At 41.3% G+C, this 27,353-nt stretch overlaps 3 protein-coding genes across 3 annotated transcripts; all 3 read left to right on the top strand.

Moving 5' to 3' along the window:
* Nucleotides 1-1,389: 1,389 nt before the first annotated feature.
* LOC110367184 lies at nucleotides 1,390-8,313 on the top strand. The gene is made up of 7 exons (XM_021312187.2): nucleotides 1,390-1,466; nucleotides 4,222-4,373; nucleotides 4,543-4,669; nucleotides 4,762-4,924; nucleotides 5,587-5,663; nucleotides 7,611-7,841; nucleotides 7,922-8,313. Exons 2-7 carry the CDS (start codon nucleotides 4,360-4,362, stop codon nucleotides 7,970-7,972), a joined length of 663 nt encoding a protein of 220 aa, XP_021167862.2. The 5' UTR covers nucleotides 1,390-1,466; nucleotides 4,222-4,359; the 3' UTR covers nucleotides 7,973-8,313.
* A 3,098-nt stretch (nucleotides 8,314-11,411) lies between these two features.
* Nucleotides 11,412-14,663, top strand: LOC105919814 (F-box only protein 39). The gene is made up of 7 exons (XM_012855214.3): nucleotides 11,412-11,449; nucleotides 11,517-12,023; nucleotides 12,109-12,280; nucleotides 13,096-13,407; nucleotides 13,541-13,765; nucleotides 14,218-14,394; nucleotides 14,463-14,663. The coding sequence occupies exons 2-7, from the start codon at nucleotides 11,599-11,601 to the stop codon at nucleotides 14,583-14,585; spliced, it is 1,434 nt and encodes a 477-aa protein (XP_012710668.2). The 5' UTR covers nucleotides 11,412-11,449; nucleotides 11,517-11,598; the 3' UTR covers nucleotides 14,586-14,663.
* Nucleotides 14,664-16,664: 2,001 nt separating this feature from the next.
* On the top strand, nucleotides 16,665-24,564 carry slc25a1a (solute carrier family 25 member 1a). The gene is made up of 9 exons (XM_012855213.3): nucleotides 16,665-17,149; nucleotides 18,230-18,337; nucleotides 18,458-18,557; nucleotides 20,892-21,030; nucleotides 21,127-21,211; nucleotides 21,307-21,411; nucleotides 21,515-21,630; nucleotides 22,684-22,757; nucleotides 22,840-24,564. Exons 1-9 carry the CDS (start codon nucleotides 16,891-16,893, stop codon nucleotides 22,952-22,954), a joined length of 1,101 nt encoding a protein of 366 aa, XP_012710667.2. The 5' UTR covers nucleotides 16,665-16,890; the 3' UTR covers nucleotides 22,955-24,564.
* Nucleotides 24,565-27,353: the final 2,789 nt, after the last annotated feature.

Here is a 27,353-nt window from a genome sequence, read left to right as displayed (position 1 = left end):
CATGCTTTCAGGAGCCATTAGGACTCTAGAGGCAGAACTGCCAGGATCGCTCCCACTGCAACACTCTCCTTGTTTATGATCTGTGCACCTCTTATCTTCCTGCTCACCTCTTTCATCTTTTCCTTGCCTTTCTTATCCCAATCTACACCATCTTTTTGCCCACAATTATCCACGCTCCCTCTACCCTTCCTCACCTATCCCCGATGCTACCTAACATCCAGTTTCATCCTCCTTTCCTTCCATCCTTTCTCCATTTCTTGTTTTATATGCAAACCCCAAGGGAGAAAGAAATGGGTGAAAAACACTCTCTCTGCACCACTGTCACAAAAGACCGGTGAGTCATCTCCACTTATGTTCCTCGTCTCCCTCCTCCCACCAAAACACACACACACGCACACGCACGCACACACACACACAACCACATGAAAAAAAACGCTCAAATTACCTGCTGCGCATTTACAGGAAGACACGTACAGATGCACAGACATTTGAACAGAAACAGCTTGCACGGCTCCTAAGAAGATCCCAATAATGCAAACTCAGATGGCTAATGGTGATGGTGGCTGAAATTTGCACCAAAACACCATGCATGATGATGGGAATCCTTTTCATAGAGAGCGACTAAGGCAAGTTGTGTGAACAACATGACAGAAATTCAGATCAACACATGACAATACTGTTAATAACAGAGCATAACGTCAGGGATCGTGTGCTTGGATGGATAGAATAGAAAAAAAAATGAAGAAACAAGAAAGCATAAAAAAAAAAAGAGTACAGAAAAAAAACAAAACACCCGAGAGATATTCATGTTTTTTGTTCATGTTTGCACGACTACATTTTCAATATCACCAAGAAAATACTCTCTCCCCATCTGCTGGAGCGATGGGTCTCTGCAGTCGAAGAGGGGGTATGAACAAGATGGCAGTTGTAAAAAAAAACTGGAAAAAGGTATTGATGTCTATCGATTTATCTGAGAATCTAATAAGTTAAGCCCTGCACAAAGTTTCAAAATGCCTCCACTTTTCTTTCCATTTTATTTTCGGGCAGCTTTTCACCGGGATCTAGAGGATGGAGGTCACAAAAACACAATCTGTGTGACCAATGTCCAATTTACTTATGTAGCACACTTAAAAATAACAAGAATTCACCAGAATGCTTCACAGTTACGCTGACAAACATAAAATAGCTTATAGAATAAAACATTAGCAAGGATAAATAACATACAGAAGACTTATTATAAGATTTCTTAGAGCTATTCTTCAGCATGTCATAGTGAGTCATTGGCCAGGGAAAAGAGAGGAGTTTTCAAAAGAGATTTAAATTATCCTATTCTCTGAAAGGTGCAGACATGTTGAGGGAGGGGCACTCCACATTCTTGGGCCGGTTACAGCGAACGCTCGATCATCTCTGCGTTTATCCCTGAACCATGAGGAGAAACTGGCTGGTTGACCGGAGGGCTCTAAAAGGTATGTGGATGGTTGAGGAGATCCCATAGATAAGCTGGGGCTAGATCATTCAACTTTTTTTTAAAGTGAGAAACAAAATGTTGAAACTGCAGTCACATTTTTGCTTCCTTGTATCAAACTATTTGCAACTGTTGCAGTTTTCTTTGGTTCAGTGGACTCTGGAAGATAAATGTTTGGGATAAAACAGATTGGCAGACTTTCTGACATTGAAAGTCTGACACATTCATCTGCTGTTGAGACAAAATATCAAGAGCATAGATGCTGTCAGATGTTGGGCAAAGCTTCAAATTTGAGCAATTAGGAGTGCTGTGAGTGTTTCAGAACCCTCCTGCTCTGTTTGGGAGTACGTAGCATCCATCCCGAACAACAATTTGATAAACTAGTGTCTAATGTGGTCAAGAGTTGCCACTATTAAACAACTGAACAAAGAACTTTGCACATGAGTTACTGAATATATGGATCAATAGAAGTGTTTTTTTTAATTTAGGTATTTAGATGATCTTGAATTCAATAAAACCTTCTGAAACTTTTGATAAATTATACTGAATTATAAAGATTTTCTGAAAACAAATGTCTGTGCTAAGTCAAATTAATAAATATTATATTTTTTATAATCTTTTTTACATGATTAAACTGTTTTTGTGAACCAGTCAAACTCCAATACAAACATCTTTTTGTATTTTTTTAAAGACGGTCTAACTGCAATTTCTCTTACTAGTCGAGGGCAAATTTGTTTTGCACCTTTGTTAAAAGGTGTAAGAAGGCTTAATATGAAAAAACTTGAACATTTCAAACAAAAAACGTTTTTTATAGGGAAAAAACATTAAATAATTATTTTTTTACAAAATAAGTGGAGGCATTTTTTTTAAACCTTTGTGATTGATACTATGTAAAACCAACTTTTGCCACTGGGACAGTCTTTATTCTTGCCTTAATCAAAGTTGTAGCAAACAGAGATGTTTTACAATTTTCTTTGCAAAATCTCTTGATAATCACCTGTATGACTGACTAATTGTTGCAGTCAAAGTATGAGGTTTTACTCAATATTGCTGCAAGTAGCAGCCATCGTGAATGCCGAAGTCGGGGACCATCCTGTTGCACCGACTTTCCGAGTACTAAAACCGACTTTAGGGGCTGGTCCATTTACATTTTCTGACCCGGAGGTTGTGAATCCTGACTACCGAGGACAAATGGACCTTAATCTTTTTTTGTTGACAAAAAAAAAAAAGTTTAAGGTCCCAGTAGAGTTTTAAAGGACCGGACATCTACCTTTGCGATAGTTGGACAGAAACCAACAACATGCTTGTTTGATATGTATATACAGGTACAGCTAATTAATTTTAGAATATGGTAAGCTAGTTCAATATGTTTTGTCACTCATTTCAGAAAGTGAAGCTCATATATTATATAGATTCATAATACATGTTAAATAATTGAAGCTTTAAGTTCTTGTAATTTTGATGATTATAATTTACAGATAATGAAAACCCAAAATTCAGTATCAGGGAGCATGGAGAACCAGGAGAATATCGAGGCAGGGTGGAGAAATGACAGGCAAACAGAGAAGCTAATCAGGAGAAATGAGCAACAGCTGGGACCAAGCGAAGGGAGCACAATTAGAGGAGATGTTAAACAGCTGGCAGAATGAAATGGTGACTCTCAGAAACTTAGGGAAAAATCTAACAGGAACAACACAAAAAGTACAAATTACAGTACAGGTGAATTAAGACAGCTAAAAAAGTGCCAGCTAAAATGGCAGCAACTCAAATACCTAAACAAGAAATCTAAAAACTCAAACACCCAAGAACAACAAACATAAAGGGATAAGCCAAAAAACCACGATGAAGGAAACATGACTAGGGAATAGTCAAAATACAACACACCTAGAAACCATGTGAGTCCTGCTGGAAATTTAAATTAGCATCTCCACAAAACTAATTCATGAAGTTCCCTAATATTCCCTGGTTGATGTATGTGTCGACTGTGGACTTTAGAAAACCCAGTGGACCAATATCAGTGGATAACACGGCATCCCAAATCATCATTGACCGTGGGAACTTTACACCAGACTTCAAACAACATAGATTGTGTTCTGCGCCACTCCTTTTCCAGTTTTTGTTTTCGTTTGCTGAAGACTTTTTAGACATCTTTAACTTGACCTCCAACAGTTTGTCCCCCAATCTTTACATTATTTTCTTAAACCTTTTAGTCATTTTTCAGGGATCTACATGTTTAGCCCAAGAATGTCCATACATTTCTATAAACCTATAGTTTTTTGTGATTACTTACTGTACATCCGTAATCTTTAAAAGAGACACAAAAGTTGTGACAACAGCTTAACAGGACCCAATTTGCTTATTTCCAAATAAACCCATTGATACACATTATTTGTATAAATTGATTGATTTATTGCTTATTTTTCTTTTACAATTTAAATCTCAAATAAAGACAATTCTCATCACTGACCCAGTCATACAAAGAATGTAATAAAGCAGAAGCTCAGTCATCCACTGCCACCCCATGCAGAGGATAAGCACATTAGAATATCTGCAACAAGTGAGATTAAAACGCCTGAGGTTCTTGCACACCTCGTGAGATCAGTGAGAAAGTGCCGTGGCCTCTGCAGGTCTCGCTCATGCCAAGCCAGCCCTCACCACACGGATACCGGAACCGTCATCCGATTACTCTTTACAGAGACCTGCTTGTGAGCTATTCAGATACATGAAATATTGAGAGCCTGCAGCTTCCGTTTCAGACACACAGAGAGGAAGGACAGAGAGCCTAGAGGGGCTAGCAGACAGAGCAAGACTGGGCAAAGAAAAAGCCAAAGAAGAGTGGGATTAGGAGGAAAACGCCACATCAGGCAACCTGGGAGGGAAACGCACGAGCCGGGATGGAGGAAGAAAGGTAAGGCAAGGAGTGGATGAACGCTCGAGACTAATCAAGCACTTGCCTTCTGAGTAACAGTATAGCCTGAGCTGGTTCAAGCTTCAGGTAACCGAGCAGCTGATAACCCTCTTGTCAGGCGGTTAGGAGGGCATGTTTCTCAATTCTGCTCCTTTTTCCCCTGAGAAAGCAGCGGGCCGACGTCTGTCCAGGCAGAAATGCCAGCAGAAAACCACAGTGAGGAAAACCCTGAGTCTAGAAGTGTCCAGGCACCGAAGGAGAGCACCAGGAACAACAGTGGAGTCTGCGATGGAGAGGTAACACCCACATGGCCCACTGAAAGGAAAGCGAGAACATCATCTGCATCAATGAGATCTTTTTTGTTATTGTTGCTGTTGTATGGTCTTAGATTGTCGAGGATCAATGCAACGGTATTGCAGAGACATCGGCACAGGAGGCTACAATAACTACATCCGTGCAGGGCGGTGAGGACTACCTCCCAGAGGCCCGCCTGTCAGCAGGGGAGGACATGAGCCCCCCATCAGCGTCATCTCATTCCCCCGCCGCACAGAGTAGGATACACAAACTCGTGTTACGTTTCCACATACCTGTGGGGACATTCTGTTGACAATAGATTCTCTCTTTGAGCACTTTAACTTTAAAGATTCAAACCTCTCATTTTAACCCTTTAAGAACAACGTCACAACCAGAACCACAGTTTGGTCCTGAATTCAGGCTAAACTGATGTACAGAACCCTGATGCTGTTTTGTTCACTGACATTCTAGATCAAACGGCAAAAACCTTCACAGAAACGCTTGACTCCTACTGAGATTAACTTACACACAGGTGGACTGTTTTATATCTTTTTTTTATATTCAGTAGCAGATGCACTTGATTTAATTTGGGGATATCAGAGCACAGAGGGCTAACTGTGAAAGCACGCCGTATTTTTCTGATTATCAGTTGCAAAAACCTTTGAAAATCATAATTTCCCTTTCCACTTTACGGTTATCCTCTAGGTTCTCTTCATCAATCAAATAAAGGTTCAACAAAATACTTTAAACTTCTTGGTTGTAATAGGAAAAATGGGGGGTGGGGAAACTTGAGTGGTGTGACTAATTTCACAAATGGTTGTCTGAACTTTAAAGTTTGTTATTAGCTTCTGTGTGTGGATTCAAATAACATCTGTTATACTGCCTAGTCTGATGCATTGTATAATTTGTGTCTTTATAGATGTCCCTTCTGAGCCATGCTGGTATTGTCTGAGGTCTCTTGACCCTGAGTCTCATCCCAATGGTCCTAAACAGGAGGTAATATTTTTAACTGAACTTCATTTTTCTCTGAGAATTTGGCGAACACATTGCACTGAAAATGTGCCTCTGAGCACTCAGCTATTTATACATGTCCAAATTATACATTAGGTAAATGCTAAAAAAATAAAGTGATTAAAAAGTGACAAAAATATTGAATCCTTTGCTGAAATTGGTGCAACTCTTGTTCAGAATAACTATTGATCGATGCAGTACATACAGCACCTCACAAAAGTGAGTACTACCATTATCTTCCAGCACTGCCAAAGCTCTCTTGGGCACTGAGTTCACTACAGGTTCGCATGTTGCCACTGGAATCCTCTTCCACTCTTCCATGACTACAAGAGGGAGTGGTGGTCTAGGGGATTAGAGCAGCGCACTTGCCTTCTCAACAAGGCTGCAGATACCTGGCTCAAACCCTGCAGACTGCCACCGTGCAAGAGCAAGACCCTTTTACCCCAGATTGCTTCCCGGGTGCTGCAAAATCTTCAGTATGTCAAAGTACATGATGGCTTCCGCAATGAATTGTTGCTCCTCATAGCCAGCAGCCCTCTTGCAGCAACCATGACACTACCACCGCCGTGCTTGACACTTGGTTACCGCCACACACGTTTAACACCATCTCAACCAAATAAGTGCATCGTGGTCTGATGAGGCCATGGTTCCTGTAATCCATGTCCTTAGTCTGCTTATCACCAGCGAACTGTTTGCAGGCTTTCTTGTGTATCACCTTTAGAAGAGGCTTCCTTCTGGGACGACAGTAGACTGATTTGATACATTGTGCGGCGTCTGGTCAGAGCACTGACAGGCTGACCCCCCAACCCTTCAAAATACATCTGCTTTCCAAAGGACAATCTCTGGATGCAACCCAGAGCACACGCGCTCAAGTACCTTGGCCGACCCTGGCGAAGCCTGTTCTGGGTGGAACCTGTCCCTTTAAACCGCCGCATGGTCTATGCCACCGTATTGCTGCTCAGTCTCCGGGTGTTGCCTACTTCTTATAGCCTCGGCCATCTTTATGTACTTTCCAAATCCTCAGGGAGATCTGTGCCATGCTAAACTTCTCCAGTATGAGAGAGTGGCAGAGTGATGACACCAGATTGAACACACCTGCTCCCTATTCACACCTGAGACCTTGTAATACTAACGGGTCACATGACACCGGGGAGGGAAAGATGATTATTTAGGCACCGTTTGGACACTTTCACTTAGGGGGTGCACTGACTTTTGCTGTCAGCGGTTTGGACATTAATGGCAATGTGTTGAGTTATGTGTCGGAAAATTTACATGGTGTCAAACAAACTGCACACTGACTACATTGTATAAAAGTATCATATTTGCAATGTTGCCACGTTAAAATATATATTAAAATGTTTACAAAAATGTGAGGGGCGTAGTCACTTTTGTGAGATACTGTATGCAGCGTGGCATCTGAAATTCGTAGAGGTCCCTCACAACTCTCACCGTAACTTGACCACTTCTTAGTATCAACATAATACTCTGTAAAGCAAACTGTAAACTATTGATGCGTTCAGGGTGGTTGTGTTTCAAATGTCTTGCCTTGCAGGGCGTGACTGAGATGCATAGCACTCCTGTCATTTCATGTCATTATAATGCTTCTTTCTTTAAGCCAACATATTGAATTTTTTTCCCCCGTCTCAGTCAAAATGCTTTAAATGTATGTTTTGCAAGGTTTCACTGTACATACAGTATAGCATCCAGGGCATGGTGACCTTTTTAGGAGAACTGTAGCTGCGGTTTGGGACATTCTCTGCTTGTGTGGACCAAATACGAATGAGTGAAATTCAAATGTCTGATAAATAGTTTTGCCTGCAAAACCTGTTCCCCTCTGATAAACAAAAGCAACCTTTCAAAAACGGCAAAGCACGGCTTAGCTTGGCGCAGTTTACAGCAACATACTGCAGGTCTCTGTTCCCTGTGTTTCAGGAAGACTCTGAACCTGAATCACCTCTGTCCTCTAGTGGCCAGAAAGTGAATTACCAGATGGATCCCAGACCTCACTTTGGCGTGGCCTGTTCCTCCCACTCCACGTGTCGTCCCCTGTGGGGCAGCGAGGGGCCCTGCTGGGGACAAAGGAACCAGGAGATGGCCGATCACACAGACATCTGTCCGCACTGCCACTTGGCCTTGCCCCCCGATACACTGCGCTGGCATGAGGTTGGCACACAGGCGCTCGCAAAGAGACACGGACAGCAACATGTACTCTCTAGCTAAAAGAAATCTTTCTCTCCTCACAGGCAAAGTGTCTTCTGTTTGATGGGCCGAGGAGCTCGCAGAAAGAAAACTGATCACCGTGAAAGAAAGAGGCGACGTATACCTTATGTCAGGAACACATTTCTCCAATAATTTTCTGGATCTCACAATTCTCAGGAAAATGTCTGCACATTTGAGCAAATTGTTTAGTACGAAACCTTATGTTCATTCAAAAAGACAATTTGACCTAATGTTTAATTCCTATATCAGTCAAGATTCCACAGGAGAATAGTTACATGTTTTTGTATTCATCATTTATTAGTGTATCACCACTTTTTCACTGTTTTTAACTACCTATAAAATGTCATTTTCCACATATTCTGGCATTACATTATATAAAGAATGTGAAGGCTGCATTTAAAGAAATAAAAGTTGATTAGCGACTAAATTATAATAACACAATTTTCTAATTGTCGGTCACATTTTGTTTTGGCAAAATAAGTCCCAGGCTCAGCAGGGAGAACGGAAGTCTCCTGTTTACGGTGATATAAGTAGAAAAAGAAACTTATAAAAGCTGACGGAGACACAAGAGACCTGCTACAGAGCCAGCAGGTAATGGAAGGATCTGACGTTGAAGGAAGAAAACTTACTGTAAACTCCTGAAGACGTAATTAGCAACATGGGAGCCAGGTGGGACCAAACGACAGAATCCTGTCCAAAGGAGCAAACACCTGAACTGAAGAGCTGAGCCGAGATGACTTTTAGGCCATCTACACACATAGCTGGGTCTCAAATTTTTATCTCCCCATTGTTTTAAAAAAAATATATCATGCACACCACACAGGATCGTTTTCAGAAAAGTTTACATCCACACAAACCCTCACAAATACGCCTCTGAGTGTTGTTTTAAACATGCCAAACAAACAGGGGGCAGCGCACCGCAAGGCAGAAACCTCAATGTATTGGAGCAGGTGGGATTGTAAAAACAAACACGCAAATAGCGTCTGAACAGACATAAAAATCTGCTCTTTAATAGTATTCATTGCAAGTCAGTGCCACATTATTTGTGGCAGTCTGGGATTGCCAGGACCCTAAAATGCTGTTTCTCCACGCAAAAACACAAACAGCGTTTTCTCAAATCTCTACTTTGGCTGGATTTTTCAGAAAATAATAGTTTTTAGTGATGTAAAACAGAGTTGTTGTGTGGATGAAAGGCCAAAACGCTTACATTTTCTTTCTCTGATATCTGGGACCGTGTGGACAAGGCCTAAATTACGGACCCAAAAACTCTAAAAAATAAACAGAACACAGAAACTGAGAGTCACAAGTGACAAGAGCAAACAAGTAATCGCAACAAAAAGAATCCAAATACAAACTAGGCCTTCTAAATGAAACACAAAGACCCATGGATCACTTGACTGTCAGAGAACAATACTAAATGTATCGATACAATTACAAAATCAAAGCACTTTCTCCGTCTTTCAAACATCACTGAGAAATGCTTAGGACTAGAATATTCCTTATTATGGACTATTCCTTATTTACGGAAGAGGATTAGGGCCATTAAAAAAAAGAAGTCTATTCAATTCTGACTTTAATCTCAGAATTCTGAGATTAAAGTCAGAATTCTAAAAAAAAGTCAAAATTCTGACTTTAATCTCAGAATTCTGAGATTAAAGTCAGAATTCTAAAAAAAAGTCAAAATTCTGACTTTAATCTCAGAATTCTGAGAAAAAAGTCTGAATTCTGACTTTAATTTAAGTCAGAATTAAAGTCAGATTAGGCCCATTTTTTTAATGGCCCTAATCCTCTTCCATACTTATTCCTTTTTGTTAATGCTTAATGTTTATTTTCTGTTTAACATCACTTAACTCTATACTGATGGTGATTTACTACTGGCCCCGGTCCACATCGCCTGCATCTTCTGGTCCCCTGCTCTTCCCTGCCTGCATACATCGTTGGCCATTAAATCCTCTGTTCTACTCACATTCCACCTGCATCTGGTCAAGTCTGGTCCTGCTTGCCTGCCTCCCTGCCTCACCTGCCATGAATCATTCCCTCATAATAAAACTTTTAAAAAAATTTTTAACTCTGTGTCCAGCTGAATATCGGGTTCACCAGCAGAAACCATTACAAATCCATAGAACTGCATCAAAAAAATATGTACACATTCCCTTTATTGCCTTCATGAATAGAGGTTTTCTATAACGTAGCTGTCACAACAAGACAACCTCTATCACAAACCTCATAGTTAATCTTTAGCACCTTAAGTGTCTGATGATACTCTAGGCCTCGGGCTTGAATACATCTCTAAGACATAAGGTTTACACTGAGAGTGCCCAGTGTAAACCTTATAAGAAACATCCTGGAGCTGCAGGGCTGAGGGATTCCTGAGAGGTGTGTGCTCTCTGAGGTGTTGGTACCCTCTCTAAAGGTTTATAAGGAGCCGTGATCATTCTTCTTTGAAAATTCTTCCATTGACTCTGATTCTCCCGGATTGGTGCTACAATCTGTAACTTTCAAAATGGGCCTGATTGAAATAAAGTACTCGTGTTATGTTAAGTCTGTCTGTTTTGGGGACTTGCCGAATTGCTGGGTGACCTGACCCAAAATGTACATCCCACCTTAACTTGTTATGCAGATCTGTCTTGCTCTTATAAAGAAAAAGACATGGGTCAGTTACCAGTACCAAGAAATAGCAAGGCTTTACAATCGTACATTTTCAAAACCCTGGGCGGCGAGCCATATTGTCCATATCGGAAACTATCACTGGTTGTTATGATGTAGATTAACTAACCAGCAGCAAATATTTTATTTGTGGTTTAAATCATAAAAAAGACAACTTATTACTACTTAAATTAGGAATTTTAACCATCCTTCAGAACTTATTCCTAAAGCAACCAACTAATGAAGCTAACATATGTTCCTTTTCCTGAGTAATCATATTGTGTACAAAACATAAAAATATAAGCTAAAAATAATTTATTGTTTGTTTATTTGACATAATTTTGTCAAAGAAACAATGCTATTTTGAAACTAGGATAAATGCACTTTGAAAGGTATTGTTTAAACGGCTAACAGCTGTTTTTTTTATTATTTAGCTCTACTTGGGGTATGTTCTGGCAAAGTTGCATTAAACATTTTTGAGAAACCGCTATTACTGACATTCCTGTTATTGAATTCGATCAGTTTACTTGTTTCACACTCAAATGTCAAAGTTTTATGTCTTGACTTTTCACTTAACTTTGGACTTTAGTGGAGTTTTAAAACTGCTTATTACTTGCAAAAAGAATGACTTCGTTCCACCTCAGGGAAAGAAAACGTCATTGATTAGATACATGTTGCAGCAACATTAGCAATTTCATTAAGTAACCAAATGAACCTTGTCTAAAGCATGTTTTAGATTAAAGTTGTGCTTATTCAACAGTTTGATTATTTTCTTTTGACGTGCACGTGGAACTAATCTTAGAACTGAGCTCCTGTGATGTAGCAGAAGCTGACGCTTCTATGGCCAGCTCTTGATTCTATTTGCCTCAGAGCTGCATGCTCTGACAGAGGAGCTGTGTCTTCAGGTAATATGTAATCTTCACTTCATTTCTGAGTCTTGTGATTTCTCTGACACGTCTTATTCATCTACAGTTGTATTACCGCATGCACCTCTGGCCACCGGCTGCAACTGCAAGACAAACAAGCTGTTTGAATCCTGAAATTCAGATAAATCATGGAGAACGACGACGACAGATTTTGTGAGGAAGTTTGTTGTTCCTGCTATGACTGGGATGAAGACGCCGTGCACGTACACAGCCGTGGCACAGAGAAGACAGGCGAGTGGGAGATGCTGCCGGATGTCTGCCTGCTGCACATCTTCAAATATCTCTCTGATGTCGATCGGAGCAAGGCGGCTCTGGTTTGTCACCACTGGCACAGCATCATGCGCCTGCCCTGTCTCTGGCGCTGCCGCTCTTTCTACTTCACCGGTCGTCTCTCCAAATTCAAGCAGAGTGAATATTTAGCGGCTGTGGGTTATGTTGACAATTTGGGAGTCTTTTTGGAAAGTTTGGAGGTAACCGTGTGTCCTCCGCGATCCATTGTGCTGGCCCAGCGTCTGCATGCCACCCTCTGCGGCCTCTTGAATGCACTGGTCAGGTAAAACAATTTGCATCTTAAACATCTGTGTGAAATGTGAAATCAGTCTTTAATCACAAGACTGAACATCCTTGTGTCTCCAAAGAGTAAAAGCCCCACTGAAGTCCCTGTCCATTCTAAGGCTGGAGCTGGATCGGTCCTCCTGGGGTCAGGGCCTCAGAAATGTTGTGGTCGACAAACTGATTTATTTCCTCATGAGAGGCGCCTCAAGACTAACCAGCATTTGCCTGAATGGGATACGGATTGGGGCAGAACCGGTAAACACATCCCCCAAGAACACATGGCATTACAAGTTTTCTTAAACAGGTGCAACAAAGTGTAGAAACATGCCAAATACACTAAAAACTTGATGAAGCTTTTGTAAATAAATTAATGAATCTTGGATTTCATATAATGTGGTTTTTATTTTTTTTTTCCATTGAAATGAGTTGAAATCCTTTAGAATTTGGTATTTTTAATGATTGATTTATTCCCAGGGTGTAGATTTGTTATGTATGTACTGTAAAGCTACCAATTTGATTATAGTGGATGAAAAAAAAATAATCCTAGGTTTGGAAGATTCTTTAATAATAGCCCCTAACCCCCACCTAATACCACAAAGACAAAAATGAAGGCAACAAACAAATAGTAATTTAGCCACAAGAAAATCTGGCATTTCAGGGATTAAAAATGTAATCAGAAAATTACATTTTTAATTTGACCTCCAACGGTCAAATTAAAAATTGACCGATTCAAAGCACTTCCTCCCAGCTGTCAGATTTCATTAAATAAAAGGTATTTTCCTACAAATTCTGTTCTATTTGATATAGAGAAATTGGGGGTTTCACAACCTAAAACCTGAATCTCTGCACACACAGGTACAGCGATAATGCTGTACATACAGTCACGAGCATATCCGGTTGCTTAAAGTAAATCACTCAAGCATTTAATAACTAAATAATACATTAGGATAAATATTAATTCACAGGTTAAATGTGATGCTAATTAACCACTGTTCAACTTGTTTTCAGCCATAACAACACCTACTTTCAGCTGAACCCATTTAATTTTTCCCAATTCCTTCAACGCGCAGGGTCTGGACCTGATCTCTGCAATCATACAGTCCCAGAGAAGCCTCTCTCCTCTCTGCGGCCTTTCTTCTTTGGATCTGAGGGGCTTCTTTTCTTTCACCGTGCCCAACGACCTCAATCTCCGCATACCTCATATACTGCAACAGCTGCAAGGCCTCACCCACCTGGGCCTTAGCTACTCCTGTCTGTCGGACGAGCTGCTGCTGGCTCTCAATCAAAGCAGCAGTGAGAGGAGGTCCGGCTATGGCGGCGGCGGCGGAAACGTCCTGACAAGGCTTTCGCTGTACTGCACTCAGAATGAGCCACATCAACAGGTAAGCAGGGGGGGAAAATACATTTGTATAGATTCTCAATACAAAGACACATATCTGCCCGGTCTATATTTCCCTAAGAATCCAAAGGAAGAGGATAATAAAAACTGCCAAGTGCTGCGTTATCTCTTTCAAGGCGTTGTGCGGTTACTCGTGGGCCGCTTTGGTGTCCAGCTGCCCCGACCTGGAGGTCAACCTCACAGTGGAGCAAGTTATCAACACACAACAGCTGGCGGGGATCCTGCTGCCTGAGATTCCCCTGGTGGCGTACAACATGACTGCTTTCTACTCGGCGGACGAAAACTGGAGGGCTAAGCCTCTGCTCCGAAACCTGCTGCCCTGCTACAGACGCAGCCTGCAGGTCAGGGTGCCGAGCGAGTCGCATTACATATGCGAGGCTGGGTAGTGGTAGAAAGGTCGTCCTCTGGACAATCGCTGTTTTTTTTTGGGTGACATCTTTTGGCTTATAAGCCAATATAGAAATGATGTTAGGTTTATGAGTCAAGTAGTATTAAAATGTGCAAATGTTGCTTATCAGACGACCGTTCCTAACACAAAATCATTACAGTGTTTACACTGTTTTAAGCTAAGATAAGACAGGCTTTATTGATCTCACGTTGGAGAAATTCAAATTCAATTTTTGGTCCTATTCTTAAAAAAAAAAAAAAAAGATACTTCCGCTAATAATAACTTTAATACTTAAGACGAGGACAAATACAGTGTGCACAGTGCATAAAATTTGTGGAAGAGCAACAGCAATGTAAAGTGCTCAGTCGAAACGATGCAAAGAGAAAATGTCTTCGCTGTCTGTAGAATCTAATGTTGGACCTGAGCAACCACAACGAGTCCCTGGATGATGAGCTGCTGGAGTTGATTGATGCGTGCGAGTGTCTCGTAGACCTGAGAGTCTGGGCTTTCTTGGATGTACAGACTGTGGGGAGGCTCCTGCACATCAGACTTACTAAAAAAATGTCGCTCAACACAATCAGAGTAAGGAAACAGGCAAATATTCACTGAAAAGCGTCCCATACACAGATGATAACACATACGCGTTGCAGGTGAGGATCTACACAATGATGGAGAACATTGAGGAGCAGGAAGACCAGCTGAAGGAAATTCTGTCTCCCTTTTGTTATCCTCCTGAGCTACAGTTTATGGCTGTCGTCTGTCCCTTTATATGACGCCTCCTTAATGTGCCTGAACATCGAAATGAGGCAAAAGCTCCACTGAAAAAGGAAAATAAAACAAATGAAGCATCAGTCGCGTCTGTGTCATCATTTAACCAACCAAACGGATGAAATAGCTCATAAATAGCCGATGTGGGTGTGTTTATGTTTTTTCTCCTAGAGATCGGGTGAGCTGGGGTTGTGTATAGAAACCCTGACCTACTTTCACTGTAAAGGGGGGATCCAGCAATGCGGTGCCTGTGTTTGCTCCGGCATGGGGAGAGCACTATTTAAAGTAACAGAGATTAAGGGGCCAATGGCAACAAACTGTTGTTTGGAGGATTCATGAGAGACTAGAACGAGTCTGAGCCTGCTCTGTGCTTTTAATCCTATCCATGGGATTTTGGTCTATTATGAAAACAGTCTTTCAAGGCTGTATTATTAGTTTTAAGCTCTTAAGTATAACACCATATAGTCCTTCCTATTTTGTAATTTAACACAGTCTATTGTATACTTATTGCTCACCTAATTCATACAGTGCTTCTCGCTGAATACCTTTTCTGTTTTGAATATTTTTTCTCCACTATCTTAAATGATAAAGACACATTTCAACAATACTTGAGTAAAAAGTGACCATGCCACCTCTATTTGCTGAGTATGGGGGCATAAAACCTCGGGTACTTGACTAAATTAAACCGCTCCTCGTAGCCATGAGGACAGCAGACAGTCGACAGACCACTGAAATATCCAGCAGTACTGCTGCAAAGATTCCTGTTTTACATTCCGGAGAATGGAGGTGAGAGCAGTACAAAATAGGGTCCCAAGCTAAATAAAGATCAGTCCTGGCAGCTGGCTGTCAATGGCTGCCTCGTCCGAAACGAATGCCCAAATATTTGCTATTTATTTTCAGCGGTTAATTGTGGTGCCTTGCAAAAGTATCGGGAAAGTATTCATACCCTTACATCTTTTACACAGTCACCAGATTGGCGGGCACCTGTGTGTAATTTAATCTTAGTAAAAATACAGGTGTTCTGTGAAAGGCCTCTCAGGTTTGAGAGTATTAGCAAGTAAAAAGCATTGTGAAGACCAAGGACCACACCAGATAGGCCAGCATTAAAGTTGTGGAGATGTTTAAAGCAGGTTCCGGTTAATAAAAAATGTTCAAAGCTTTAGGGTTCCCAGGAAGAACTGTTCAATCCCTTTTCTGGAAATGGGTAAAGCATGACTACAGGGAAGACAGAGCTACAATGGAAAGGCATAAATTAAAGCATGTTCAAGTCTTAGAACCAAGTCAAAACCTAAATCCAAGTCATATGTCCAGACACACTTTCTATCTAGTCTGACTGAGTTTGGGCTAATTGGTGAACCAGATTAGGCAAATACTTCAGTCTCAGATGTTAAAAGCAGGCAATAATTACATCAAGAGTCAATTCTAATAGTACTGATTTAGAAGGACTGAATAGAAAGAAATGTGACACCTCTATGATTTTCATTTGTGAAACATTTAGAAAATAATGAAACTGTGCATTAATTTGTGTTGGTTTACTCTGTGTAACTAAATACATTTAAGTACATGGCAGTACAGGCAAAAAAAAAAAAAAAAAAAAAAAAAAAAAAAATCAGGAGGCATGAACTAAAACCACAATGCTGATAATTTGTTAGCTTACCTGATTGCTTCATTATAAACTTACTTTTAAAATGATTTTAGGAAGTAATAACAACAATAACACACACACACACACGCATACAAACATACATACATATATATATATACATACATACATACATACATATATATACATATATATATATATATATATATATATATATATATATATATATATACATACATATATATATATGTATATTCATATATATATATTAAACAGACTAGAACTATACATTTCATTTCTACAAGAAATTGATTTATTGTTTTTATTTCTACAAAACAAATTAATTACACATTCTTTATATTTGCTTATAAATGTTAGCTTATGCTCTTCAGGCTAACAGATTTATTTATTTAATTTTTTTTTTTTTTTTTACAAATCCCGTTCAAAGAAAAACACAGACAACTAGTATTTCGCCGTCTATGACGTCATCAGAACAGCATCCCTCACGTCATTGGCTGTGAGAGTCATGCCAAAGTCACGTGACCGTAAATCTAATCAGGCAGCATGGTGAGCAGATCGCGCCATCACCTGACCGCCGCCACGCTGCCGCCCCGCCCCGCTTTGCTGTGTTGTTGTTGTCTCCTCCACATTGTCTCCTCCACCGGACCGTCACCCCCCCGTCTGTGGAGTCTCCCCCGGCCGTCGACATGTCCTCGCTGCCGAAGCCCTTCTCGGTCTGTGAGGGCCCCTGTGAGACCTGCGCTGCCCGGAGACAAGGCCTGAGCTCGGCTCTGTGTCAGCGGCTCCAGCCCCCGCTGATGACTGCCGCCTCCTCCTCCTCCTCCTCCGCCGCCGGGTTGGTCTCGTTGAGGGAGCACCGGAGGTTGTGCGAGGGTAGGAGGAACCTGGCGGCGGCTGCGATCGGAGGGAGGAAAATCACTCATCCCGGAAAGGCTATCCTTGCAGGTGGATTTTGTTGCAGCCATAATTCAGCCTGTAGACTGCAAAGCAATAGTTGCTCTTTGTGCGTTGCAGAGAGAACAGTATAATCCCAGTCTGTCTCGCCCTTAACGCCGTCCACGCAGAACTGGGTCAAAAAGCTCCATGCCTACTAGGATGCTGCAGCAGTTGCTTCATGTAGCTTCATCGCTCTTTTATGTCTGTTAATTCTATTTTTATTATACAAATGTGCAACATTACAAACAGTGGCGGTTCTAGACCAAATTTACCAGGGGGGCCAAGGTGGGGCCAGTGTTTTTTCACAGGGGCACAGAACAAAAAAAAAATTAAACAATAAAATGGCAATATTTAACTGTGATAATATTAAGTGAGCCACTTGTGGCTCTGGAACTGCAGGTTTTAGACCCCTGATCAACCAGATGAAAACTTTGCCCCCAGCTCAATACGGCTACACTGCAAAAAGGGAACGCAAAGTAAGTAAACATTTTTAAAGTTTGTGTATTTTTCCTTGATTTGAGCAGGTAAATAAGACTATTTGCCAATCGAACAAGATTTTTGCACTTAAAATCTTAAAATAATTAATCTCCATCATCTTATTTTAAGTGCAGCATATCTAATTATCTTATTTCAGGGGTAAAAATACTCATTCCATTGGCAAATAGTCTTGTTTAGCTATTCAAATCAAGGAAAAATACACTTGTTTCAAGAAAATTGTGTTTACTTTAAGTTCCCTTTTTGCAGTGTATAAAGCTAAACGTGAAACATCTTAATTTTTAAATTCTTCTTGGAGTAAAACTGTATAGGTAAAAAATAAAATTGGTCAAAGTGACCAATCAGTTATGGTTTCTTTGCCATTGCAAATAATTAGAAGAAGTGAATTTAATGTAATGTCTTTAGTACAGGGGCCATTACAGGGGCCAGGACCATTTCTACTGGGGCATGGGCCCCTGTTGGCCCCTGTCTAGAACCGCCCCTGATTACAAAGAAGGTTTACGTCAACACAATCATTTCCACCAATTACGTGTATGTTTGCAAGTTCCTCCAGCCCAACAGAACCTTTCACGAACTTTCTCGTCCCTCTCTCAGGTGGCATAGCAGGAGCAATAGAGATCTGCATCACCTTCCCCACAGAGTATGTGAAGACCCAGCTGCAGCTGGACGAGCGAGCCAACCCCCCACGATACAGAGGGATCGGTAAGGTCACTGGGACACCAGGGGGACGAGCCGGCGGGGTGGGAAGCGTTTCTGTGGGGTGGGGGCCTTGTGATGGGGTCTCTCGCTAATTACTCACATGCCTACTCTGGGTTTGCGCAGGGGACTGTGTCAGGCTGACTGTGCAGGATCACGGGCTCAGAGGGCTGTACCGCGGCCTCAGCTCCCTGCTTTATGGCTCCATACCCAAATCTGCAGTCAGGTGAAGACAAACACACTGTGCACGGCAGCTTATACACCACAGAGCTGTTCTAAATAATATGTAATACTATTACATACTATTATTATTATTATTTACTCGTAGTAATAGTAATATCATCTTTATTGTCATTGAAACATACATTGAAACATACATTACAACGAAATTTGTTCTCTGCTTTTAACCCATCACCCTTGGGGAGCAGTGGGCTGCCATGTGCGGTGCCCGGGGAGCGTTCTGGGGTTAAGGGTCTTGCTCAGGGACCCAGAATGGCAGCTTGTGGGAGTTTAACTCAGAACCTCTGGGACCGAAGGTCTGTGCTCTAACCACTAGGCCACCACTCCCCTAAATTAGGGCTGGACGTTATATATATATATATATATATATATATATATATATATATATATATATATATATATATATATATATATATATATATATATAAGCATATCGATAAAATAGAAATCATATTGATCGATATCGATAATTATCAACAAATTGAAAACATATATTTTAAGTGCAGCCCTGGCCATTTTATGCTGTTGCTTAGCGACTTATTTTTAGATACAGAACACACAAACCAGACCAACCAACCTTTTACCAAAACTACAATTTTTTTTAAAACTTAAAAAGAACGCGAGCTCTCTGAACTCTGTGAAGGGGGCGGAGCTTGGTGACGGAGCGTTTCTGGGTCTGAGTTGTGATTGGTTGGGAGGATGTAATGACTGTAAAATAACCTACATGATAAGCTAGAATGCAAAAAGGAGGAACACTGTTCTATTGAACTTTTTATTGACTCTTTATTTCTATCATGGATATACATCTATCAATCGATATATATCGTTATTGAATTATCGTTCAGCCCCATTCTAAAGCAAAACTGGTGAAATCGTTTCAGATGTTTGGTTTTCAAAGTTTTTAAGATTGTCAGGGTGCTAAAAATTAAAAAACAGAGGACCAGTATCGCTGCAGTAACACAGCAGTAGAGCCGACCTGGATTATAACTGATTTTCTTTGAAGTCTAAACCTGTCTGTTTTCATTCTGTGCAGTGTACAACACATCCAAACTTTTATGTTTTTTTTAAATTTGGTTTGATTCAACAATTAAATGTGACAACCATTGACTATAAAAGAAAAACGTGCTGCAGGATCCATGAACAGGGTAGCAGTTTTGGAACCGACAGAAAATTCTCCCACGTATACCTTTTTATTTAATTTCAATAAGGTAAAAAAAAAATGGGTCAAAAAGGTAGTATGTTATCTGCAGGGTTCTGGTCAGAGCCAGTAAAACTAAAAGTGCCTGATTTATTTCTATCGCTGTCCTATTTCAACTGGTGGATCACTACCAAGAATCTGCTGTCAGATTCTTTGACACGTATCGGCTAAATAATTGTGAAAGTTCACACATTAAAGCATTTTGCCAAATATAAACGACCAACTCCCCAACATAAAACAATCTTAACCATATTTTACAAGTTGACATTTTAACCCCTTAGCATGGGTAGCATTAGTAAACTGCAGACTATGTATTCTCTGGAGAATGTATTTTTTTTTTTAAATATGAACTATCGTCCTATAGCGATAGCTTCTAATGCTTAGACACGGTGCGTTCACTGATCGGAGAAAGATAGGACTTTTGACCAACCGGTCAGTCAGAAAATTGACCGACTCTGGCCATCGGCGGATTTCTCAGTGCCTCTCAGCATTTCGCAATATCTTATCCAAAATATCGATTTGCTTTGAAAAAGGTTGCGTATAATTTTTACAAAATGTTGTTTTCGAGCTCAAAACTGTGTAAAAGTATTAAACCAGCAGGGATTTTCTTTTTAAATCGTTGCTTCCAAACAGCTCAGAATATAATATTGTTATTTGAACGGGTCTCAATGAACAGTTCCTGAGGGTTTTTGAAACGTTTTTATTTGAACTTGTGCAATTTATAATGAAATATTTAGTCAAATCCTTGTATCTGACCCAAGACTATAACAGTTTACAATAGGACCATATCATGTTTAAAAAAAAAATGTTGCATAGAGCTGACAGTTTTTTTTTTTTTTTGTTTGTTTGTTTTTTAGCTAAAACTCTTTGGGAATAACTTTGTTGGCACTAACGTACTATTCTCTCTCTCTTAAACTATGGGATCTGGGATATTTTAGTATAAACCCACCTATAGAAATGTGAATGAATGTTGTCTGATGTGTAACAAAGTAACAAAAGATTTTTGACAACATTTCAGAAAATCTACGTAGTAAACAAGGGGCATTGCTGTATCTCATTTTCTTGTGTCCCTTTTTTTTTATTTCGACCCGTCTTAATGCTGGAAGTTCTCCGTTCTTCCAGATTCGGCACGTTTGAAATGCTCAGTAATCCGATGCGAGATCACACGGGTCGGCTCGACAACAAACGCAGCCTCCTGTGCGGTTTGGGAGCCGGGATAGCGGAGGCTGTGCTGATCGTCTGCCCCATGGAGACCCTGAAGGTCGGTCGAGACCCGAACTTTCTGTAGAAAGCTCGTCATTTGCGTGTGACGCAGAGGAAACATCTGGATGAAACGGTTTTGTCTTACACGACGCAGGTGAAGCTCATTCATGACCAGTGTTCCCTCCGACCTCGCTACCGAGGCTTCTTCCATGGAGTCAGCGAGATTATCAGGGAACAGGGTGAGTGAGCAGAACTGGACCAGCTATTTATTTTGTATCCTAACAAGAATGCATTTGTAGTAGAAATGTACAAACCTCATGTTTGCCTCATTTAGGTTTGAGGGGAACATATCAAGGCTTGACACCCACTGTGCTTAAACAAGGAACCAACCAGGCCATCCGATTCTATGTCATGAACGCTTTGAGGAACTGGTACAATGGTGAGAGCATGCCTCTGCAGTTGTCCTGAATAGCCGATAGAAATAAAAGACGATCCCTCCTATTTATGTTCTTTTCATTTTCATCAACGTTTCATCACCTAAGGTGACGAACCTCGACGAGAAATGCACCCGATCGTCACGGCCATGTTTGGAGCCACAGCAGGAGCAGCCAGCGTCTTTGGAAACACGCCTCTAGACGTCGTCAAGACCAGGATGCAGGTGGGAAACACACCCGGCAGTCGTGGTTTTTCACACAAAAAACAAAAAAAAATAAAACTGGAATAGGTTTGATTGTGGGACAAGATCGACGTGGGATATTCAAAATTGAAATCTTGTACTTTCTGGCCAATCCGATGGTGGGAATTGAGCGGTGGAAAGGCCTAGCGGCTGAAAAGAAGCAGCATTTATGACATTCTTTTCCACGGGATTTTCCACATGGAGGAATTGTAGAAAACATGGAGCGCAGTTCTTCACATGATCAAAATCTCTGCAAATAAAATTGTACATCTTGTTTTAATATTATTTTCGCCAACTTCTCATATTTGCCAGTCAAATTTTAAAAGCACCGGCTAGATCTGGTCTCCATCTGAAAGCCTTCAGACCCATATCAATTAATCATGCTGCATGACGTTAAATTAAAGCCGACTGTCCAGCCCAACATTGTGCAGGTACAGGCCAAAATGATGTATGAAACTTATTTTGACATGTACAACACAGTTTCCCCAGCTAGTCTAAGGCAGTGCTGTCTCCCACTCAGTGCCCACAAAGTAGTGCTCCACAGTGGCCCGTGTCTGAATTCTTCCCTGATCTTGTGCATAAAAATCGTGCTATCCAAACAGTCCAGCATGTAGAGTATTTTCACACACTGGCAAGTGGCAAGCATTCAGTTTTAATTGTTGGCAGCTTTAAACATCCCATAATCTTTGGCTTCAAAGGACATCATCTGACACCTAGCTCAGCAACTAAGCATATCCTTAGTTAGGAGTGAATGCTGCTTGTCAGGACTTTGATGCAATCAACTGGTTTCCTTATATAGGACATTTTTGACCAATCTGTATAATCTGACACAATCTGTATAATCTGATTGAACTTGACTTTGTAAAGTGCCTTGAGATGACATGTTTCATGATTTGGCGCTATATAAATAAAATTGAATTGAATTGAATCCTCCACTCGCGTCGATGCAACGCCAACTGAGCATTAAAGTTACTGCAGTAAGTTTGCCGCTTGCTAGAAAATGTATCTATTTATCAATTTTTTTTTACATTTCAGGGTTTGGATGCCTATCGTTACAAAAACACGCTGGACTGTGCCTTCCAAATCTTGAAGCACGAGGGGCCGCAGGCGTGAGTACCATGCAACCACGAGCCCGCTGTAGGTTTCCCTTCCCCCTTTAGCGACCAACCGTCGTCTCGTACGTCCCCGCAGGTTCTACAAAGGCACGGTTCCCAGGCTGGGCCGCGTGTGCCTGGACGTGGCCATAGTCTTTGTCATTTACGAGGAGGTGGTCAAACTGCTCAACGGCGTGTGGAAAACGCAGTGAATGTGACGAGGGGGTCCGGGAGGAAGCGCGGACCGGCGCCTCTTGCTACGCACAACGCAAACACCTCTGTTCCAGTTCCGTTTGGCTGTCTGGATTCTCCTGGGCAGATGATGCGCCATCCTGGCCAGTGTCCACGCCGTTTGTCAACATATTTGGTTACCTAGATTCACTCTACACACAGCAATGGAGAGGAAAGTGTCGTTGTATACTGAAGGACAGCAAGGCGCCACTGAGTGAAGTAGAAAGATGTGCTTAAATGAAGGGTTGAATGACTAAAGGCTCAAAGCAAGAGACGAAAGATTAAATGGCGCATTATGTGTGACTGTTCTTGACATTCTTGACACGGAACGAACACTTTGTACTAAAACCAAAAGAGTGTCTTGATTCACTGAGTACTTACCATATACTGTGCTATGACTGGACCTGAGCAAGCTTTTTTGAACCATTGTAACCGATCTGCTCAGCTCCTGGCTTTGCTCGTGGTGCCCTCATGCTCGCACAGTAATCCCTTCGCGGTGTCCAGGGGACAACGTTCGTTGTGCATTTTAGGCCCGGTGCTGACCACAGTGCGTCGTTTGCATGAACATTGTTCGTCTCCAACAGCGACTCGCAGCCCTGCTGAGGATACGCAGGCAGGTTTCAGATGTGCCGACTTGTCAGTGTGTTGGTTTATAATGGAAAATATGTTGGTACTTCTCTCTTGTTTCATCAACGTTGCCTGAATAATGTTTTTTTTTGTTGTTGTTTTTTTACCTCGGTTTGATCTTCCACATAGACTTTGTTTTACACTGACAAATGCTAAATAGCCAACTTAGTATGTAGGATCTTAATTTTATGCACCACAAGGGAAGAGGTTTGCATCACACTTGTTGAAGGCCCTTTGGTCTGATGGGTGAGAAGTCTCAAAGCAAAAAGTCTGTCTTGAGTGATCTAGTGATTCCTAAAAGCCTTGAACAGAAGCCTTTTAGGTATTTTGATGCCAAAACCACGTCACTGGGTTTCCACACATACTAGAAAAGTACAAAGGCACAAATATTGTATGGAAAGATGGATTTTTTTTCCCCGACTTCATTTTTGCTTCTAATCTACAAATATAATGTCTTAGTTGCTACCATTCTTTTTTTTCTTTGTGTCCTTTCCTGTATTCTTCCTGGTCTTCCCTTTCTTACTTCCTTCTGTTCTTGTATACATCCTTGTGTCCTTTTTTCAAAACCTCTGTCCTTCCTAGTTGTCCTACTTCCTTTCATCTGTCCTCCTTTCCACTCAGATGTCCTGCTTCCTTTCTTGAATTCTTCTAGCTTTGCACCCTGGTGTCTTACCTCCATTCCCTTGTTTTCTACCTTCCCTCCGTTGCTGTGTCCTTTCTTTCTGTCTTTTTGATCCTCCCAGTTTCTTGTTTTGTTTCGCCCAGATTACATGTTGAAAGTCTCTCCACTACCGGGCCACTTGACAGCTATTTGTGGTGACCTTTAGCATTTCATTTTAAGGTGTCTGGGAAATGGAATTTTTACACGAGAAATGTGTGCAAACCCTGACATCCCCTAACCTGACCCTAGCCAGATGTATTTCGCTCCGCCTAGCTCCATTCATCCATCTGGGACAGATCCATAGGAATGGTGTTTCAGGAGGCTGGGCCTTATCAAAAATCCTTGCATATGATTGGATAAGCCACTTGTCTGTCATCTTTATCGACGTGCTATCTCAACCACTCACACCGAAGCTAACCCGTGACGCTGATGAGAGCGACGCAGGAAAAAAACAAAACAGAACAGCCGACATCTTGGATAGAGCAACAGTGGAATCAGCGCAATGTCGGTAAATGATCAATGTCGTCTTTGCCATGTTCAGTGACAATAGTAGGATTTTTTTAACTTACCATTTATACGTGACGTGAACCTCATCGACTACGATCCCCACTAAGTTCTTCAGGTACACCTCTGAAGCAAGCATGCTCCGCCATTTCTCGTTGAGCCACGACTCGGGATTTCCAAATACCAGTTGGCAACGTCCGTCGAGGATGTTGTTTTCGTTTATTCCTCCCAGCTGCATACCTGTAACACCCGAATTTCCAGCCTCTCTGATCTGATCCTCTATGAGAGCAATCAGCGGGGACACGATGATAACGATGGGGTGCTGCACTAGTCCCATTTCCTTAACTACCAGAGGAGCCATTTGGTAGATCAAGCTCTTGCCAAATCCGGTGGGGAGAAGGGCGAAGAACATGTTTTCTACCAACAAAAGCCTTCAGAGGCGTTCTCTGATGTTCTTTTAATTAAACAATATTAGGTAGATTGGACAACACGGAAGAAATAGCAGCATCAATGTTAACGCTTGCTTCCTCGATGCGAGCCGCCATTGTTGTCTGAATCAAAACAATCTTACATCACGGTCGCTTCTCCACTACGTCACATCTATGAAACTCCAGCCCTGCGTCCTGATTGGCTAGACAATAAAATTGGTTGAAGAAATCACTCTTTATGGGAGATGTCCCAGATGGATGTGAGTGAAGCTAGGCAGAGCTAGGCGGAACGAAATGCATCTAGCACGGCCGGTTAGAGGTTCACACTTCATTCAGGAACACAAGAAGGGTGTTTTAACACTGGCCATTTTTCTCACTTTCTTCAGAAGACATTTACTGCACAGTTTTGTTCATAATTATTTGTTGTGTTGTTTCTTCTAAGGGCCAATTGTAACACTCTTTCGTTTCTGTGTAAGCAATTACACTATTCACTATAGGGCAGATTTAAAGGTTTTAATTGTGTGGAATTTAAACCAAAACCCAATACGACACACACTGTTGGAAAACGTCAATGTTCCAAGTTTGATGATGACAATAAACTTGTGTAGACCAGATCCTTGTGCCTGTGTTAAGAAATCAGACTAATAATTTAAGATGTAGATTTTACTGTGCAAACTGAACGAAGTCCATCAGACGTACCATTGAGCCGTTTGTCACTTAACACCAAACATCGATGTACTTTGTTGGGATTTACTGTATGCGATAGACCAAAACAAACTAGTGCATGAATGAAAAGAGTGCATGCAGCAGAAAACTAACTCATTTTCCAGGTGGGCAGCAGCACTAAACGTCCAGACAGAGCTGCAGCAGAGGTTTTAGATCAACGCCTATCCATGCGTTGAAATGGCCTAAAAGTCCAGACTTAAATCCAGCTGTGATTAAGAGACGTCCCCACCCAATCTGACTGAGTTTGGGCTATTTAATTACGAATTTGTCTGATTGTGCAAAGCACCAACAGACAGTGAAACGTGGTTCTAAAAAGTCTTAAATGGGCCTAGTCATGTATTTTCACCACAAAAACCCATATATTCATCTTCAAAAAACAAAAAATAATATATGCCAAGCATTCATCCTGATTGTGTTTGCTTAGTCCCTTTTGAGCCTGAAAGAACTTTGCACCAGGCACGATCAGCAGACATAAACCTAAACTTTATCGTGCCCTCTGTCGGCAGTACCCTGATACTATCAGAAAGCAAAATGGTAACAGGGCTTTCCTCAAATGACGTCATATTACTAAATTTAGACGCATGCATCGCGGCCATCTTGTGGTCATACAAGCAGAGCGGTAACGCTTGAATAGTTTATTTGTATGAGTTAAATACTGAACAGATCTGTCCTGAATATCGCCTCAACAGACAATAATGTGGCAATAACAAAACACCGCTGCGTTGGTATCTACTGGGGTGACTAGCCATATGGTGATCGTGACCATAAAGCTTTTTTGGGCTTTCCTTTTTTCCAACAGAATGCCCTTTTCTGGTTATCGCGTTGTCTCCGGCAAAATGTGACGTTGGGACCCTAACTGTAAGAGCCAGCAGACCGTTGCAGTAAATTGACTGCAAATGGTTACTTAACCTCTTTCTTTTCACTCCTCCACTGGGGATTGCTGACTCGCTCGGCTCCATCACTGACATATACGTGGATGCCTCATCGAGTGGTGAATTTCACGTCAACATCGCCGCCATATTGGAAGTGGCATGTTGGAGCGATTCGGAGATGCCTCATGCAAGTGCTGCGGGGAATTGTACCAACCGATTCACTGTAAAAACCAGATCTATTGGCCTTACCTTTCACAGGTAAGAATGAGAATATACTTATGATTGTATTTACTCATGAGTGTAATTTTAACATTGTATATATGTCTCTGGGGTGCATTGCCTCTCCTTGTTTACTCATTGCACACATGTGCAATATCCAATTTCGGGTTGCGTGGTCTTCTCCTGATAAATATACAAAAAAGCGCTTTGTGTAATAACAAATAAGAGCAAAGACTAAGCTTAAAACACAGAAATAAAGTACAAGCTTCATGGCATGGCCATTTCATTGGAACATTTGTATGCAACCAGAGTGAGTTACTGTTGTATAAGTTTGTAAGATCCT

The sequence above is a fragment of the Fundulus heteroclitus genome, chromosome 11 (assembly GCF_011125445.2).
Source record: "Fundulus heteroclitus isolate FHET01 chromosome 11, MU-UCD_Fhet_4.1, whole genome shotgun sequence".
Lineage (NCBI taxonomy): Eukaryota > Metazoa > Chordata > Actinopteri > Cyprinodontiformes > Fundulidae > Fundulus > Fundulus heteroclitus.
The sequence above is the reverse complement of the archived record's forward strand: the minus strand, read 5'-3'. Positions and strand labels throughout refer to the sequence as shown.